At 41.6% G+C, this 20,822-nt stretch overlaps 1 protein-coding gene across 1 annotated transcript in view; it reads right to left on the reverse strand.

The window, feature by feature from the left end:
* The window catches only part of CHCHD3 (coiled-coil-helix-coiled-coil-helix domain containing 3), a 293,424-nt gene that overhangs the window by 58,841 nt on the left and 213,761 nt on the right, over positions 1 to 20,822 (reverse strand). Inside the window, exon 6 of the mRNA XM_055421290.2 lies at positions 7,670 to 7,740. Coding sequence (XP_055277265.1) covers positions 7,670 to 7,740 — 71 coding nt within the window. The remainder of the gene's footprint in view (positions 1 to 7,669; positions 7,741 to 20,822) is intronic.

Below are 20,822 nucleotides of genomic sequence, written 5' to 3' on the forward strand. Positions count from 1 at the left end.
AGGGATCCGACCTTAAAGCAGGGGAAAAGGCCTTAATCACCTAGTTTCTTTAGAAATCTAAGCAAATACACGCCCATCATAAGAAATATACTCAAATACTGGTGTGTTCCAAAGCAGTTCTCACTTTCCTTGAAACTGGCCTGCTGTGTTGCGGTATGTGGGGGAAAAGAATGACACACAGCTTCTTAGCTTGAGGTGGCCGGCTCCTCTCCACACATCCCCTGATGAAGGACAGAAGGGGCTGCCATACTCATGGTAGGCAGTGTCTTAGATCGAAGTAAAACAACTATTTAGGTCCATATTTTAGATGAGGATCAATAATAACTTCTTTCTTTTTATCTTTTTCAACTTTAAAACCTTCTTGGCTTGAATGCCCTAAAGAGACTGGCAGTTAAAATTTACATTTGAGAGATGGAAGACACAAGTCAAAGCTATAATAAATAACCTGCCTGAGGAGTGAGGTGTTCGAGGTAATCAAGACTACATTTCAGCCAAGTGGGTATTTGCTATCGGACAAACTCTAGTGGGAACGTGAAACACTGTGGAAGATGACAGTGGTGAGTTGATGTTTAAAAAAACGAAAACAACACATAATGCTACACTTTTAATGAGGCAATTACAATCAAGTGTACATACAAGGAGTACAGGTATATTTACTTTTTCTAGAATTTAACCCCTTCAATTGCTAAGTCTCTTACTAAATAATCAAGGTGTTGCTTGACTCTAAGGATCGTAGGGAATAAAATGTCACCATTGCAGTTGCTATATTTCCTGCTCACAGCCCTTCAAATTAAAAAAAAAAAAACAAAAAGGAGGGGGGTGAAGGCCCAATACAAATGTGGAATTAGTTAGTAAAAGCCCCAATCCTTGCCTGAAGCCTTGTTCTTCCTGTAATATTGCATTCTTTTCTTCTTGTGTAAACTTTTCATTATGGAGGAGACATCTTTATAATACAATAACTCTAGTTATATTGTAACTGCTGGTAACATAACTCCTGCATTGGAAGGGCCAGCATGTTCAAGTAATGTTGTTTTAATACAATTTGTGTTCAGCAGAAAACCAAGTTGACTTGGTCATTTGGAATTTGATCAATGTGAATTAGTGTCTTACTGAGATAAACCATTTGATCATTTAGAAATCAATCAATGAGAATCAGAGATAAAACATTTATCATGTACATTTGGTGTATCAGAGCCATTCAGTCAGCACGAAAGTAGGTTATAAACAGACATCAATAAGTGTTAGAGACGATGTGCAGCGAAACCGTCAGCTGCAGACACAGATACACGCCTGACAGCATGTAATTTTAATCCTTTTGATAAGGCAAGTTCCTCAATGAGGCAGCTGGCATCACTGAAAAATTACAGGAGTTCAACTTTCGAAAAAATGGGAAGACGCACAGCGATGCTAAACATCTCAAACTTTGGAAATAGGTTTTAATTAAAAGTTTAAGCAGAATGGTAAGTAACATAAATTTGTCCGGTGAAACTTTTCGAAGAGCTCTAAGACTATTAATCAGAGTAAACTGTGTACCTGCAGTACAATTAGTTCTATTAATCTAATACTTTCAAACTGAAGTCACACTGACATTCAAGCCCACTGGCTTATGCATCTACCAGAATTATAAATTTGCCAGTCAAAACCTTATTTAATTATTTTACAGCCAATTAAGCAGGATCTTTAAACACTGTTGCTTAAAACTGTCCATAACCACATGTGTAATTGCAGAGAACACGAGGAACACCTGCTGACACCACTGGCGTGTCATCCTCAGCTTCACTGACTCATTCGTAGCGTAGCTATTAAAATCACATATCCCAAAGAGAAACTGAACAGCATGGCCAAAGTGAAACCCTACTAAAACTAAGGACATTTTAAAGTGAAAAGAATTTTACATTGATGCCAACACTTGACTATATAATACTTTAAAAAGCCATTTTATCTGTACGAGTTTTTGCAAAGCATTCCTCAGATACTCTGCAATCACCTAAACTCCTTCCACGGGGTAACTAATCTTCTAATACGTTACAAGGATAACCCAGGCTTCTTCCATGAGCCTAAATTTATAAGTCAGGTTTGAACAACTTCGTTCAAGGATAAAAGTGAAAACCCCTGCTAACACCTGGCACACAAAGGAGCATTACCAGTATTCACGTCCAACCGCACACAATCACAATGCTTTACGAGTGCTTCATATTTCAAAGACACTGAAGCCAAGTTAAAAAGTTACACCTCTAATGAAATCAGTCCAAAAATATTTTCAACAGTATGCCACTTGCCATATACGTTTTAATGGAAGGGAGAACTGGCCAGTCCATTTTCTAAAGGAAAACATGGGAACGAAAGACCAGTTTCTGAAATGCTTCTGTTTGCTATTACACTGTCTTCCCAAGGTTTACACTGCCTTTATGATATCTCACATTTCTTTGATATTGCTCCACACATTTGTTTCAAGTTTGTTTCTGTATTTTAAAGACAACTTGTGTGTACATAACACTGTGGTAACGTTTCCTCTCTGTAGGTGTGGTATATCGACAACAAGCCACTGAGGGCAACTGGATTCTGATGCTGACCATAACACGGAGCCCTGAAGCACTGTCTGCACATTCCTTATTCTGTCTGTACATCCTGAGAGCTCTGACACACCACGTACTGGGCTGTCCTGTCATAAGAGCTTTACGTGCTGTCTCCTGGCTGGACTATGAACTGCCCATGGCTATGATCTCTCTCTAATGCTCTTTGGGGAGCTGTTTTTTTTTTTTCTAAAAACAAATACAGAAACCTCCATAAGTTCCTACAGTGTGTTTGTTCGTTTGTTATTTTTAAAAAAACTTTTTCTGGCCCCGCCCCGTGGCATGTGGGGATCTTAGTTCCCAGACTACAGATGGAGACTGTGCTGCCTACAGTGGAAAGCTTAGCCACTGGACCGCCAGGGAAGTCCCCAGGAGGTTTTAACAGCATCTTGATTTTGTCTGCAACTAGATACAGAAATTTCTCCAATGGTGCACAGTTTTACAACATGAGTTGGATATAACAATAAAATATTAATATAAAAATAACAATATATAATAAAAAGAAAATATAATATTTATTGAGCATTTACTTTGTGCTAGACCTATCTGTGCTAATAAGCACTATCAATGTAACACTTAATATTTTGCTTAATTAATAATCTATAAGGTAGACTACAAGGATTAATACTGAACATAATTTTCAGTAACAGAACTACAACATGGTATTACTGCCAGAAAACTAACCCAGAACTAACGGCATAATTTGCTCTATTTAACAGATAATAACAAAGGGTGATAAAGGTGGTAAGAAGTGCTTATAATGACCATTTCAGTTGAGCTGAAAAGGTGTACCTTTTGAATAAAAGCTAGATATGGGGGGGTGTGTGTGTGTGTGTGTGTATATATATCAGTGAGTTTACCCAGTGATTTCAGTTTTATAGCTAATTTTAAAGCTTTTTTGGAGGGGAAAGTTCTTGGATGAAGGTAAACACACATTCTTGATCCCAAATTACTTAATTTCCATTGAAAAAATGATAAATAATTTTCAAGAACTTTATGTTTATTAGGGATGCAATTATCTCACCACAGTAGAACTCACTCTGGATTTTTGGGGAAGCTTTGGGTTATTAAAATTCTGTCTTCCACCTGCTCTCCTGTGATGAGCTGCTAAGTTTCATGCTGGGAAGACCCACCTGTCTCCTTCATGGCTATACACTGACAGCACAGCTGAGGGCATGTTCCACAGAAGCACTATGAAGGAACGATGTGCTAATAAAACAAAGGGGGGAGAGTGGGAGCGTGATTCTGTTGGCTCTAAAGTGCTTCCATGGTGTGCTGCCATACTATAAAGTGAGGGACTGAAATATAAGTTAACATTTAACATCCCTAAGATAATCCCATCAGCTGTCCTGCAGGATGCTCCGGTGTAACTGGTATTCATCATGTGCAGCCTCAAACGCTCTGAGTGTTCTTTATTCTCTCTCTTTACTGTGAGTTTGCATGGAGCCCTCCACCCCCATCAGGTGTGTAACGGTGCCCTTGAAATTGCATTTTAAGAAGCTTCCATCTCCGATAATGAAGATGTACCCAAATGAATCCTTCCATCAGATAAAATGAGCGAAACCCTCCTCAAAGTCCTCCAGGGTGTGCTGTCTAGGAGGGTCAGCTGAGTTCAGCTCTGCAATGGAAAGGATGCAGCACACGGTCTTGCCAAAGACTGAAGATGTCATGATTATCTGAGATCCCCAAGTTTCTGAGGAGAAACAATTCCACTGAGGAATCTCTGTGCCTTCAAAGGCGGTAAACATCTCTTACAGCTGAAGCACTATCATTTCCTTGGCATGAAGCTGCAAATCAAAATACCATATTTTAGGAGGTTCAGCCTAGCAGGAAGTAGCTGAAAAAAATGACATAAAGAAAACCACCTTCTGAAGAACCAGCTCCTGACATCCCTGAATTTCTGTTGGCACCGGAGTTGGCCAAACTGCAAAGTCTGAGCACAGGGTCCCTAAGACTGTCCTAACGTCTGCAAGTATCAACTGCAAGTTCAAGAGGGTTCCCAAACTACCCTAAGCTCTGAAAATTCGATAAAAGGACTCACAGAACTCACTAAAGCTACTAAACTCAGAACTATGGCTCGTTATGGGAAGTGCTACAGAGAATCAGCCAAAGGAAGAGAAACACAGGACAAAGTCTGAGAGGGCTCCCAATGCATGTTCCCACTGTCCCCAGGAGGCACAACCTTCCTGGTATCCGTGTATGTGACAAATGTAGAGCAGCATCAACTAGAGACGCTCACCCCATCTCGGTGTCCAGAGTTTCACCGGGGCCTCGACACAGAAGCTGGCCTGACTGCTCATGTGGCTGACTTCAGTCTTTGGCCCTGGGCTGATACCACATGGCCCAAGGGGCCCATTATGTGAGAAGACATTTCTTTCACTTGGGAAATTCCAAGGATTTAGAGGTTACTCCCAGAAGCTGAGTACAAGGGCCACCATTTGCTTTGGGAAAAGTTAAACTGTCTACTACATCGGATGAGAGAAGGAGCTGATCAAGAACAACACCTTCTAAAGATAAAAGAGGATGATGCTGTTGCTGCTGCTGCTGCTAAGTCGCTTTAGTCATGTCCGACCCTGTGCGACCCCATGGCTGTTGAGGCTCTGCTTAAAACTAAGTCCACCCTACAGATCCATGCCATAGTGGAGGTCAGTCGTCATGACTTACCTCTGTGCTCCATGCAGTCTCTCATTCTGCAGTAGGCCAGTCCAGGCCGGACTATATGCTTTCCAGGGCCATGACATGGCAGCTGGGTGTGGCTTCAGAAGAGATATTCTTTTCATCCAAAATCATTGTTTGTGAAATTCAGCTTCTGCCAATTTTCTTTCCAACACACTAAGTTTATATTCCTGTTTCTCCTTTATCCCTTCTATCCAAATGTCTGCTGTGGGCTGAAATGCATCTCCCCCAAAATCTGTATGTTGAAATCCTAATGCCTGGTGCTTCAGAGAGTGAATTTGGACAGCAGATTTTTTAAAGAGGTAAGTTGAAATGATCAGGGTAGACCCTAATCCACCGTGATTTGTAAGAGAAGGAGATGAGGACACAGATGGACAGAGGGAAGACCATGTAAAGAGAGTCACATGTAAGCCAAGAAGAAAAGCCCCTGGAGAAACCAATCCTGCTTACACCTTGACCCTGAACTTCCAGCCTCCCCAACTGTGAGAAAATAAACTTCTGTTGTTTAAGCCACTCAGTCTGTGGCAGCCCTAGCAAACCAGTACACCAATTAATCACTAATTCACATCTAATCTCTCAGTGACTTTTGCATCCATCTCTTTTCTTTCACTTACAGAGACTTCTCAACTGGTATTTCTGGCATTTTATTTTTCTTTTCCATGCCTCCAATCAAACCTAGCATTAACTGTCAGTTTATTATTATTAAAGGAGCACAGAACTCAGGGTACTCACCTGGCCAAACACCTTGCAATGTGTGTGTAACTTGTGTGTGTGTGTGCTCAATAGTGTCCAACTCTTTGTAACCCATGGACTGGAGCTTGCCAGGCTCCTCTGTCCATGAGATTGCTCAATCAAGAATACTGGAGTGAGTTGCCATTTCCTGCTCCGGGGAGTCTTCCTGACCCAGGGACTGAACTTGAGTCTCTTGAGTCTCCTGCCATGGCAGGTGGATGCACTACCGCTGCACCACCTGAAGACCATGATTCCAGCTAGATGAAGATCAACTTCTCAGCTCAGCAGATCATGAAAGCCCCTACTAACTTTTCCACTTTACCTCGCACTGGTCTCTCTGCGACAAACCACTGATCTTAACTAGTTTGTCACCCACCAGCTCCTGGGCATGGTATTCCTTTTGAACACCTTTCCTTCCAGACTACTCGATACTCTTCCTCAAGCCTCAACTAAAATGTCATCTTCTTTATGATTTCATAGATCATCCTGGTCAGAACAGATCTCCTTTGATTTATCTTAAATTTTACTTATTTGTATAGCTTCAATCTTACAAAGAAGACAGACCCAGGGTGCCAAGTGAAAGGTTCTCACAGTACAGAGACGAAAGGTTTGAAAAACACTGCTTTACCATTCGTGGGAAAGATAAAAACCTAACTTTAAGAATACATATGGAGAGTGTCTTTGAAAATCAAATCTATCCAATTCCATATCTAAATTCTGAAGATAGCACATTAACCTTTAAGAGTGAGATTTATGGCTCATTTTTAGAAGGTCTTTCCTGTCTGCTCCTAAAGAGATAATTCACTAAGGAAGACTTGAAAGTTCTGTCTATTTAAATATACCTTAAACCATACTTTTTCTAAAAAAATAACACCAATATCCATTACCACACAAATTACACTAAGGCAGAAAGTATAACAATCTACACTAGGGTTTAATCATTTTATCAAATGCTTATAAACATGCCAAGGAAGGAGGTCAGAGCCTAATACAGTCTTTTGACTAAACCTGTCACAACACCTTTCTGTGCTTCACTAATTTGCGCAGTGCGACTAATAGGGGTCACACAACAGAAGTATCTATACACTCAGGAAAATTCTGAATGATGTTTTCTTACCTAATGTGAGTTCTGAAAGCAAAGGGAAAGTACAGGGCTATGGGTCAGGGACACTCTGATCCATCAATTACAGAACATTCATTTAATCATCCCAAGGATTAATACAGGGAGCAATTTAACATCACCTTCAGAATCAAGGGCAAGGGAAAGTTCTGTGATTTAAATGTTTTCAAGGTACACGTGAAGAAATGAAAACAGCTTAAACGGGAGAAAGACAGATACCCAAATTCGGACATGCCCATCATTTTATTATATGAAAGTGAATGATCTCTGTGTGTCTACTGTTAGAAGCAACAATTTAACATCCCCTTCATAATCGGGGGTATCCTACTAAAATAATATTCCAAATGAAAACACTGCCACGATTGCTTTAAAGTTCCCCAGAGTTCATAAAATGGAGCTGCAACACACTTTCATCCGAGGCCTGTCCCCTGCATTGAATTCCATGATAGCGATATGGGTCCAAACACACTTCCCAGTATTCCAGAGGGCTAACGTGATAAAGAGTGGTCAAGGTGTGCTTTCCTCTTGTCGGGAAGGGTAAACAATGATAACTCTATTAAAGACTTACTTGAACTTTGCTTCCACCTCCTCAGCAGCTTTCTGGTATTGCTCGGTGGTAACTTTGTAGAATTCTGCGCTCTGTGGATAAAGATTGATAGCAGAGTTTTCACTATTCAAGAGGACAACATGTGTGCAAGACTCACGATTTCAAAAACTACATAAAACCTTGTGTCTGCCACTCAAGCAGGAGGAGGAAGATTCCTTGCATGGTGACATGAATACTTACAATACATGTAAGGTTATCTATTTAATAATAGTACCACGGTTGGCATACACACTGTAATCACAGACTAAGCATTCATGTAAGTCATCAATATTTGACCCTCCTGAAAAAAATTCCTAATGTAGTTTTGAAAGACTATTCTCATCTCCCGTATTTGGAATCCATCACTGCAAGACCAAAGAGCACTTGAGCTCACATATGAAATTCACACACCATATTTTCCTATCATTCCAGTGTCCCACCTAGGATATTAAAGGATCATTTCTTTTTACACTGTATATTTGTCCTCAGGATGGATTCTTTACCGAGCACAATTTGTTCCATCATCTCCATATGACCGGAAGAGCATCAACATTTATAACAAATTAATCAGTAAGAACAAGGGGGCAGATTTAGGTAATTTTTATTAAAAAATGTTTCCACTATTACATGAATGAACACATAAGCCATATAAATCAAGTTGTAAGAGCCAAGTAATGCCTTTCCTGGGGCAGCAACATTAAAAACGATCCATTCTGACTAGCTACTGTGAAAGCTGCTTACTGCAGGGGGTGGCCTAAATGACCCGATGAACCTTCAAGACTCCATGAAATATCCTGCAAAATGCATTGCAGTACAAAGGAACATAATGCAATGCAGTGGTCGATTGTGTCCCTTCATTCTCTGTTCACTCAAGTTTCACATGCATGACTTGGGGTGGTTTATTTTTTAATACGTCGTTGTTGGTTGGTGAGAAAATGAAAGTGAAATCCTCTTCACACCAGTGACCCCTTTACATTTAACAATCTGGGTTGCCCAATGACAGTCACATCCAGGTTTGCTGGATGTAGATAAAATCAATAGGTATGTGATTAGACAGCCGGCTCAGGATGGCTGGAGCAATGGACAGGTCACCATTTGAGATGATGAATGGCTCTCTATCAACCTAGAGTCCCCAACGATGCTAACATTTACTATAATCTTATTTGGGCTGCGATTTATCTTTCTTGCACCTGATCAATAAAGATGAACAGAACAGTTGTAGGGATCGATTGTAATTTTTTATCATTTTCAAGCACGAAGGTGCATTTCTGACATGAAGACAATATTCTAAGTGTACTGCTTCTGCCTTTTTTAACACTGCAATGTGAGTGATCAACTGCACAAGTCTATATGCTGAGAGGTTTTAATTCTTCTATAGGTCTCGAGCTATCAGAAAGTCATTTGTCTCCTCAGATTATTTTAACTTTCGGTTGTGTCACTCCTTCCTATCAGTTCCACTTACAAGGTTTTTCTTTCCTTTAGAATACACACCAGTCAGGACATGCTCCTTTGTAATGTTTGGTTTCAGCTTTTCTCAGAACCCTTCTAACAAAGAGGGCAGTAACAAGGCAGTTATAACGGGCCACTAACAGTGATGAGGGACTTCCTGCATTACTATGGAGAACTGCCAAACTGGCATTATGTTACTGAATCATGTATTAAAATGCCAGCAAAATAAAAATGTCTTGATTAATATTTTTGCCTAGTTTATGCAATGAAACTGGAATCTCTGGACAGAGCCAGGAAAGATCTCGTTTCTGGTTCTGTTTAGGGTCCCTGAGCAAACAACCTCCGCCAGCTTCCATTCCAGAGCTCCTCAACTGTAAAATATGGATGATACTAGCAAGACTTACGGAGAAGGCAATGGCAACCCACTACAGTACTCTTGCCTGGCAAACCCCATGGACAGAGGAGCCTGGTAGGCTACAGCCCATGGGGTCTCGAAGAGTTGGACACGACTGAGTGACTTCACTTTCACTTTTCACTTTCATGCATTGGAGAAGGAAATGGCAACCCACTCCAGTGTTCTTGCCTGGAGGATCCCAGGGACGGGGGAGCCTGGTGGGCTGCCATCTATGGGGTCGCACAGAGTCAGACACGACTGAAGCGACTTAGCAGCAGCAGCAGCACAACTTATCTCTGCCAAAGCTGCCACAGAAATCAAGTAAGGTGGGCAAGAGAGCTATAAAATCTGCTCAGTGTTTTCACAGAGTAAGAGGAACATTCAAATAAAAGAATTTTGGAAACAAAGAACTAATTTGGGCAATTCCATTCTGGGTACATATACAAAATTATCAACATTAAATATTAACTTGGGAAATAGATGGGGAAACAGTGGAAACAGTGTCAGACTTTATTTTTTGGGGTTCCAAAATCACTGCGGATGCTGATTGCAGCCATGAAATTAAAAGACGCTTACTCCATGGAAGGAAAGTTATGACCAACCTAGATAGCATATTAAAAAGCAGAGATATTACTTTGTCAACAAAGGTCCGTCTAGTCAAGGCTATGGTTTTTCCAGTGGTCATGTATGGATGTGAGAGTTGGACTGGGAAGAAAGCTGAGCATTGATGCTTTTGAACTGTGGTGCTGGAGAAGACTCTTGAGAGTCCCTTGGACTGCAAGGAGATCCAACCAGTCTATTCTAAAGGAGATCAGTCCTGGGTGTTCATTGGAAGGACTGATGCTAAAGCTGAAACTGCAATACTTTGGCCACCTCATGCGAAGAGTTGACTCACTGGAAAAGACTCTGATGCTAGAGGGATTGGGGAAGGGAGGAGAAGGGGACAACAGAGAATGAGATGGCTGGATGGCATCACTGACTCGATGCACGTGAGACTGAGTGAACTCCGGGAGTTGGTGATGGACAGGGAGGCCTGGCGTGCTGTGATTCATGGGGTCACAAAGAGTCGGACACGACTGAGCGACTGAACTGAACTGAACAAGAATGATACACAAGAGTTCTGCCATAATATAAACTAGCAAACTCCCTTCTGCTTTGTAATGCCAAAGTGCAGATTAAATTGCTGATTTGGTCAAACTTTCTCCTTAAATGTTAAATACACACAAACGCACACACACATATACACACCCTGTACCTGTATTGTCTCCAAACCTAGCACATGATTTCTTTAAGCTTTAAGCTGATTTATGCTCCATATTTCAAACTCAGTTTCTGACACTGCATAAATCTAACAAGAAAAGTCCCCAAGAGGCAACACCATATAACAACTAAGAAAATAAACACAAACATGCCCAACATCTGTTTGTAGACCACGTTTAATTCATTAAGTATTTACTTGTTCAGTCAACAAAATTAAATTCTTATTTTTCCAATAATGTCCATCTTGGAGAATTAGATCCTCAAGAAGCTTTCTACCTACTACAGGAGAAAAGAAAAAAAAATGTACTGAAAGGTCACAAATGCTAAGCTAAAAGTGGTGGACAGTTACTGGAGTTCAGAAAAAATTAGAGATCTCTTTTGACCTGAGGAAATATTTCTTAAAATGAATAACCATGCAGAGAACCAAACACCAAACCAAAAATACTCCCAATATGTCTGCTAGCAGGAGAAAAGACAAATATGTATTGTGTATTTATAAGTTGGAAATCTATACAGTGATGAAAAAGAATGAATCAGACATAAAGTGGGGCCAAAAAAAGCAAGTTGTAGATACAATACAGCACAACGCAATTTATGTCAGTTTGGAAAAGGGCAAACACTGAAACAGGATTGGTAAACAGCAAGCTCTATTGATTAACTGTAAGTGGTGGCAGCTATGTGTGGGTGGGAAAAGAGGATGAGAGGGGCAGAACGCCATAAAAGAATGCAATGCAGGGGACTTCACTGCACTGCCATATTTTTTAAAAGTTGGGGGGGTGTACACAGCCAGTTGTTACATTGGTCATAAATATTTTGTAATACACACAAAAATTGTTACTCCCCCTCACTCCCCAAAGGAGCTAATCAACAACAAATGACTCAGGAGAGCTAAAACATAAAAATATGTGTGGGGGACACATGCTGAAGAGTGTGGCTGAATGCTAAGCTATTGTAGAGTGTTCATGCATTACAAAATAAAAATTATTTTTTTCCCCAACTCTGTCTTATGTAATCATTTCAGACCTATAGAAGGGGGCGAAAATAGAAGAAGGTTCCTGCATATACTTCACTCAGCTTACCTTCATGTCAACACCTTAGATGATCACAGTGCAACTGTGAAAACTGGTAAGTTAACAATGTTACAGCGCTCGAGACTTGCGGAATCTGAATTAGACTCTATTTCTCACAGGGTCTGGCCCCGGGTCCTGTGCTGCATTTAGTGGTCACAGCTTTCTTGTTTCCTCTAATCTGTGACAGCTCCTCAATCTTGCTTTGCCTTCGATGACCTCAATACCCCCAAAGAACACGGGTCAGATGTTTTGTATAACGTCATGCAATTTGGGCCTGTTGGATGTTTTCTCATGGTTGGACTGACACGATCCAACGTTATAGGGAAGGATACCACAGCAGTGATATGCCCGTCTCCATGCATTGCATCAATAGATCTTTTTACTGGTGCTTGATCTTGACTACTTGATTAAGGTGGTGCCTAAGAGTTTCTCCATAGTAAAGCTACTATTTTTCCTGTTGTAATCAATATCTTACAGGAGACTGTTTGACATTATGTAAACACTATGCTTCATCTTAAACTTTTGTCATCAGTTGTTTTTGTTTTTTCCCAACCATTGTCTGCAGCAAGATTTTTGTGGTGTTCTAATGATGTGTCCACACAGTCAAAGGCTTTGGCATAGTCAATGAAGCAGAAATAGATGTTTTTCTGGAACTCTCTTGCTTTCTCCATGATCCAGCAGATGTTGGCAACTTGATCTCTGGTGCCTCTGCCTTTTCTAAAACCTGCTTGAACATCTGGAAGTTCACGGTTCACATATTGCTGAAGCCTGGCTTGGAGAATTTTGAGCATGACTTTACTAGCCTGTGAGATGAGTGCAATTGTGCGGTAGTTTGAGCATTCTTTGGCATGCAAGGAGATCCAACCAGTCCATTCTAAAGGAGATCAATCCTGGGTGTTCATTGGAAGGACTGATGCTAAAGCTGAAACTCCAATACTTTGGCCACCTCATGCGACAAGTTGACTCACTGGAAAAAGACTCTGATGCTGGGAAGGATTGGGGGTGGGAGGAGAAGGGGACGACAGAGAATGAGATGGCTGGATGGCATCACCGACTCGATGGACATGAGTTTGCGCAAGCTCCAGGAGCTGGTGATGGACAGGGAAGCCTGGCGTGCTGTGATTCATGGAGTCGCAAAGAGTCAGACACGACTGAGCGACTGAACTGAACTGAACTGAATGATGTGTCAAGCCTAAAGGAAATCAGTACTGAAAACTCACTGGAAGGACTGATGCTGAAGCTGAAGATCCAATATTTTGGCCACCTGATGGGAAGAACTGACTCATTACAAAAGACCCTGATGCTGGGAAAGACTGAAGGCACGGGAAGAAGAGGATGACAGAGGATGAGATGGTTGGATGGCATCACCAACTCGATGGACATGAGTTTGCGCAAGCTCCGGGAGCTGGCGATGGACAGGGAAGCCTGGTGTGCTGCAGCCCACAGGGTCACAAAAAGTAGGACATGCCTGAGCAACTGAACTGAACTGAATGATGTGCTAATTTTTAAATGACATTATTGCATATTTAGACCTCACTGATATAATGACAATCTTCAATTACTCTCTTACTCAATAGTGAAAACAGTATCCTCACAGAAAAAGCCTTAAAAAAAAAAATCTTCAAAGGGTAGGGAGCTCTTCTCAGGAAAGCATAAATTCCCTGCAACCTGGTTATTGAATAAGGGACAGAAGGCAAACAAGGAACTATGCAGGTGTTGGGGGGAGGATCAGACCTGAGTCAGAAAGAGCGTGCTATCCACCCCTATTCACTGTAAATAACTGAGAGGGCCCAGACTCCTGCCAACACAGGCCAGTCCTCATCACTGTAAAGACGTGACCACACACTGCTGCGAGAAGGAGCCAAATGGGCTTATACAAGGACTGAGAAAAAGGTAGAAGGGGTCTATGAGTGGCTTCAGATGTCCCTTTTGGGGGATGTCTGAACTCCAGATGCAGGTTTTCACAAGGACAGGAATTGGGGTGCCATCCTATTTTGTGAGCCCTTGGGGAAAGGAGTGGGGACCACCTGTTTCAGAGCCATCTCTGGAGCTTGTGAAACCGCAGACTCCCCCGGTCACACCCTGAATCTCTGGAGATGGGGTGCAGAGGCTGCAAGTTTAGCAAGCATCTCAAGTGATTCTGAGTACAGACCAGCTTGGGACACTACTGGGTTTCTAGAATAATGAAAGGAAAGTGAAAAACGTACTACTCAGTGTGCCATTCAAAGCGAAAAATAAATCAACGTTTTGGAAGAATTATGGCAAAACTACTTTCCACAAATGAACACTTTTGGGGGGGGAGCTTTGCACTGCATGTGGTATCTTGGCTCCCCAACCAGGGATAGAAGCCATGCCCTCTGCAGGGGAAGCACACAGAATCTTAACCACCAGAGTCTTGACCCCAGGGAAGTCCCAGCAGAACTAGAACGTCTACGAAGATGCTGCAAAACAGGCATGCTGCTAGGCCCGTCCACAAGTCACTGATGGATCTGAAACTGCCCGAGAGCTCTGCCTCATGGCCTCCCCCGCCACAGCGCTCCTCCTCTGAACTCACAAGCAGTACAAGCGCCGTAATATTCAGGTGGGCTGCTTTTGTTATCTATGTTGTTTTGAGATGGCCCCAGGTCCTATCTGCCGCTCTTTTTTGTTTACTCATCGTAAATTACTGTCACTTTGTCACCCTGATAACTTAGTTTGTTGCTACTTGGTTAACCAACCCTACTGTCTGGAGAAGTACTTACATCAATTGTATTTTAGTCTGATCATTTTCTATAATAGCCAAATTTTAAGTGGTCAGCGCTTCTAGTAAGTCAAAGCCACATTCCTATTTTCAAAGAAGTGTAAAGGCACATTTATGTACATGGATATGTCCCTGCACAAAGCAATTACACGTGTGTGTATACAGACAGACACATTACATGCACACGCACCCTCCAAACACTGCTGTATTGTGCATAAGTCATCATACTATATAAGGTATCAAAGAAACAACCCTAAAAGGAGATCCCAAAAAAAGAAGCCGAGAGAGGTGCCTGTGACCTGATCACTGCTTTGGATATGGCCACGTTGTTTCTATACCTGTGAGGTCCTTACAACCTAAAATTCAAAAATTCTGCATTCATATTCACTATGCATAGTTTGCTGCTCCATCAATGATAGGAAAAACAGTTGACGTGATTTGTTCAGTGGTAATACGGACTTGTGGCAGGCAAATGTTGATTTAAATAAAATATTCAAAGTCTAATTTATTAGTGTCTACCTTTAAAACGTGAATTCTTATTTGATACAAGATTAAAACATGTTTTCCACCAAGAGTCTCTTTGAGAAGGTAGATCTTATAAATTCAAAGTAGAATGACAGTATCTTTCAGATGTTTTAGCACTATCAAAAACCTGATAAAGGTTTATATTTTTGGGGTCAAGGATAAGTGAAAGGAGTTTGGAGGAGGTGAACTATCTCCAAAATAACATCATTTGAGATTTGGGGTTCTGTCACCTATACTGGAGGACAAAGCATTACTGGATCACTGGAAACAAAAGGCATTTTCATTTTCTATATCAAAACATCTCCCAATCTCAGGCACCAGGGACCAGTTACTAAATACAGAGGCAACAAACCAAGTTAGGAGACGGAATGCTCCACTGAACATAACTCTTAAAATGTTTCATTTAAAACACATGAATATGCTGTCCGTGGCACTCTGCACGTAAGATTCCTAACAGAACAGTGAGGTGAAGAGCTCACACTTTGGAGACAGACTGACAAGTCATGGCTCCATGGCTATGGAATATAACTCAAGAGCTGTCTCCCACCTGTGAAATGGGGAGGGTACTAATAAAGACCATCAGGACCCTTTGGGGGATTAAAGATGATAAGTCATATAAAGCTCTTTGAAGACTCTGCTCAATACTCCGTAATAACCTGAATGGGAAAAGAATCTGAAAAAATAAACAGATATATGTATAACTTCATCAATTGCTATACACCTGAAACTAACACAACACTGTTAATAATCAACTATATTTCAATATAAAACAAAAAATTTAATAAAAAATAGGAACAGTTCAGGCAGTGAGAGAAAGAACTTCTATGAGTGGCCTTGACATTTTTCTTCAACATCCTCTTTTTTTTAAAAAAAGCAAAATCTAGAAAAACCTAAAATACATACAAAAAATTTAAGTCTACAAATAATAAATGCCCAAGAGAGTATGAAGAAAAAGGAACCCTCCCTACACTGTGGGTGGGAATGTAAATTGTTAAAGCCACTATGGAGAACAGTATGGAGATTCCTTAAAAAATTAAAAATAGAGCTAACATGTGAACCAGTCATCCCAATCCTAGATATAAATTGAGAGAAAACACTTATTCGAAAAGATACATTCAACCCAATGATCACAGCAGCATTGTTTACAACAGCCAAGACACAGAAGCACCCTCCCAGGTGGTTCTAGTGGTAAAGAACCCAACTGCCAATTCAGGAGACTTAAGAGATGCAGGTGCAATCCCTGGGTCAGGAAGACGCTCTGGAGGAAGAAATGGCAACCCACTCCAGTATTCTTGCCTGGAGAATCTCAGGGACAGAGGAGCCTGGCAGGCTACAGTCCATGTGGTTGCAAAGAGCCGGACACAACTGAGCGACTTAGCACGAACAGAAGCAACCTAAACGTCCATCCACAGATGAATGGATAAAGAAGATGTAGGGAAGGGTGTGTGCGTGTGTGCGCTTTCCAGTTTGTGCTAGTTTAGTAAAGAACCCACCTGCCAATGCAGGAGACATAAGAGATGCAGGTTCGATCACTGGGTTGGGAACATTCCCTGGGGGAAGGCATGGCGATGCATTCCAGTATTCTTGCCTGAAGAATCCCATGGACAGAGGGGCCTGGCAGGCTACAGTCCACAGGGTCACATGACTGAGCTGACTTAGCATGTGTATATACACATATATAAATGGACCGTTACTCAGCCATAAAAAGGAATGAGATAACACCATTTGCAGCAACATGGATGGACCTAGAGATTATTAAGTCAAGTAAGTCAGACAGAGAAAGACAAATATCACACGATATCACTTACATATGGAATATTTTTTAAAAGTGATACAAATGAACTTACTGATATTTCCAAAGCAGAAACAGATTCACATAAAGAACACTTATGGTCATCAAAGGGATAATGGGGGTGAGGAAGAAAGATAAATTAGGAGCTTGGGATTAACGTATACACACTACTATATGGTAGCTGACAGTATCACTTATTATTTAGAGCTAATAAAAAGGAGCATGCTCTTATCTTGAATCTTAAAAATTTGAGATAAATCCTTTATTATTTACCTCCCCGCTCCTGCCTCAGAGCCCTGTGGCAGACTGCAAACATGGTCACAATTCTTGACTCTTTTCTATATTCATAACCTTTAGTGATACTTTCTAGCCTCCCTCATCATCAAAGGGTGAAATCTATTTTTCTACCACTCAATCTGGGCTGCGCTTGTGACCTGCTCTGGCCAACAGAATGTGACAGAAGTGATGAAGTGCCCGTTCCCAACCTAAGACTTGCTCTTGGAACCCTGCCCAGATGTCACATCAACAAGCCCAAGCTAGACTGTTGGACAAGGAGAGTTTTTCCAATAGTCATGTACGGATGTGACAATTGGCCCATGGAGAGGGCTGAGTGCAGAAGAATTGATGCTGTTGAACTGTGGTGTTGGAAAAGACTCTTGAGAGTCTCTTGGACTGCAGGCAGACCAAACCAGTGAATCCTAAAGGAAATCAACCCTGAATATTCATTGGAAGGACTGATGCTGAAGCTGGGGCTCCAATACTTTAGCCACCAGATGGGAAGAGCTGGACTCTTTGAAAAAGACCCTGATTCTGGGTAAGATTGAAGGCAGGTGGAGAAGGGGACGACAGGATGAGATGGTTAGGTAGTATCCCTGACTCAATGGACATGAACTTGAGCAAACTCTGGGAGACAGTGGAGGACAGGGAAGCCCGGCGTGCCGTAGTCTATGGCGTCGCAAAGAGTCAGACGCAACTTAGTGACTGAATAGCAACAACAGCCTGCTGGAGAAAGAAAGATTACAAGTCTTCCCTGCTGAGTCCATCGTAGACCAGCCAAACTGTAGCCAACTCAGCAAGAGTGAGCCTGGACAAGCTGAAAAGACTTGCCCAGCTGATAGCAGCCCAAACTGGTGACAAACATGCAGAATCATGAGGTAAATAAACAGTGATTGTTCTGAGTAACAAAGATTTCCCTGTGTTCTCACAGCATCACAGACTTTGATCAAAGCACCTGCCACCATGTACCAACAATATATGTTCACCTGTTGTCCTTCCAGTTAGCCCACAAGGGCCCCGAAAGCAGGAATCTTGTCCCGTCCATCATTATACTTAGAGCACTCAGTTTACATGACACACAAAACTTACTGAAATAATGCTGAGTGACCTATTCATTCTAAAGTGAATTCCAACTTTTGCTCCGATTTAAAACAGAATGGGATAGAGACAGGTCTAAAATAAACATCAGAACATGGAGAAGGTGCACCGCTACATTTATTATGCACCTCCTACAAACTGACAAACACTTTAGTGTACTCTGCTATGTAAAAGGGAAATAAATATTGCTAAGGATTGTGTTCAATTGCAGTATCAGTACAATAATAGTTTAAGCTATAGATAGTAGCTTGAGCAAGTAAGGAGGTCATTTTTCTCATGCAATAAGAAGTTCAGATGTTAGAAACCCAGAGCTGATGCAAGTGCCAAGGACATCGTGAAGTATTTCTTTCCCAGCCACCCTGAGCACTTGGCTTTCGTCCCCACGGTCTCAAGACGGCTATCACACCTCCAGTGAGCATGCTCACGTTCTGAGGAAGGTTACAAGGGAAGAGAAGGCCTCACCAGAGACTTCCACTCACATCTCTTTGGCCAGAATTATACATCATGCACAACCTTGGCTGCGAAAGCAGCTGGGAAATTAAGTAATTTTGTTTTTCTCACTTCTGGAGTAAAGAAAGAGAATGGAGGCGTTTGGAACTGGTGTTTATTGAGCCAATTTATCATACCTGCCACAGACAGATGAAGGAACAGCACAAAACCATGAGCAAAACAGTGTGGTGGATCTTCAGATACAAGTATTCTAATATTTCTTTTTAGTCTCCCTGCAAGTTCTATTTTGGGGTATGGGGGGACTTAACCCATTTGGCATTCTGATGCCCAAAGTTTTTAGACAGTTGTAAGAAGGAAACGGCAATCAACAAGCGTGGGCATCATCCCCACGTTTCTCTGGGCTGGCTGTGGCCCAAGTTTCTGAATGTGTCAGATGCTGCCATTTTTCCATTTGCAAAGTTTCCCTTTTGAAGTGTATTTTAAAATGCACGTGCACAGACACACATTATTGCTAGAATCAAAAAGCATCTCTTCGAGTTCTAAATTCAATCAAAAGAAAACACGCATATAGTATATTCTTGTAATATTTTCTCAGGTTCAGAAACTTATTTCGGTTCTATTATCACTAATATGATCATTACCTGTATCACATGAGAAAAGAACAAATCAAAATGGTCACAAGAAAAATCTGTTAACTAGCTCTTGTCAGTTCTTTTATAAAATGCTACACAACAGTGCATACTGAGGTGCAATTTAAATTCTGGTGGTCTGACACTGTTTCTCAGAGGAGACAGACACTCCTACACACCATCCATTCAGGTGGTGGCGACTCTGATTATTTAGAAGAGTGGATGAGAGATGGAACGAGTCTGACCTTGGATGTGAGCAGACTGACTGTAAGTGTGGGTCTCTTCTTTCTAAGCTGAGCTATAATTACCACCACCAACTGTTGGTCTCCATCCCTCTCGTAGCCACCCAAACACAAGGATTACTCTATCTGGCTAGCTATTTCAAACAAACGTCTAGTGTTTACACAAAGCAAAAGAAGAAGCCTTCCTACTGACAATGTCAGTAAGAGCATTCCTACTGTTAAGTAGATGGATTCAGAACTGACTTATTTACACTGTTATTAACACTCAACCAGAAACTGTTATAATCTGTAACCAGCTGGCTGAAGGTAACTATGATTCCCCTAATATGAAAGTTAACCATCTGGGGGCAAATGCAGTGTGGCTATAATACCTGGCCCAGAAGCCCTGAGACAGTCATTTACTGTCCAGTCATACGCTGTAACTATACTCCAGAAAGAGCTCATGCTTCCTCAACCATCCTGTCTTTCTACAGAACTACACAGGATCACAGAGACTGTTCTCCACCACAACAACTTTACGAGCTATAGGATTTATTTTTTTAAATCACTGTCTAAAACAAGTTCAATTGATCAAGTGGTTTCGGTATTTCTCCCGACAAACCTTCTATAAGGCAGCCTGCTGGCAGGTTTGAGTTCTGTCTTCCCCGTGTTCCTGAACAGGCTGAAGTCTTTTACAGGAGGGCAGGAGAGCAGAGCAAGGGATCTGACAATTCTTGGTGAGAAAAGTGGCCCCCGAATAGAGTAGTTGGCATCTTGAAGAACCTTCCACCTCTCAGACCCATGGTCTTGATTCCATTGTTCCGAAACATTCTCTTTTTACTCCTTTCTGTAAAAGGACCGAACCTCCTGGGGCTCAGGAGAATTCTGTCGACAAGACATAGCCTGCAAACTGCCAACACTGGCTCAGATACACAGAATATCAGATTCAGTATTCTGTTTCTAAAGGCACACCAAGGAGTGGTTTGGGTTATTTAAACCGAGTCTCGGTTTTTAACACAAAGATGAGGACCTTATCTTCCAGGGTGACTGCATCAGTGAAACAATGTGGTTCAGTACTTGGCAGAAAGCCTGGCTTCTCCTTGTGGAAGACAGGGATTCTCCATCACAATACAACTTCTGCCAACAGGCCCTGGCTCCCCGGCCTATCCATTAGAACCTAAATCCCCATTAATTTACCTATACAACTACGCATGAACCTGAAGAATGATCA

This window comes from Moschus berezovskii, chromosome 3 (genome assembly GCF_049115385.1).
Source record: "Moschus berezovskii isolate FMDL1 chromosome 3, NW_MosBer_1.0, whole genome shotgun sequence".
Classification (NCBI taxonomy): domain Eukaryota; kingdom Metazoa; phylum Chordata; class Mammalia; order Artiodactyla; family Moschidae; genus Moschus; species Moschus berezovskii.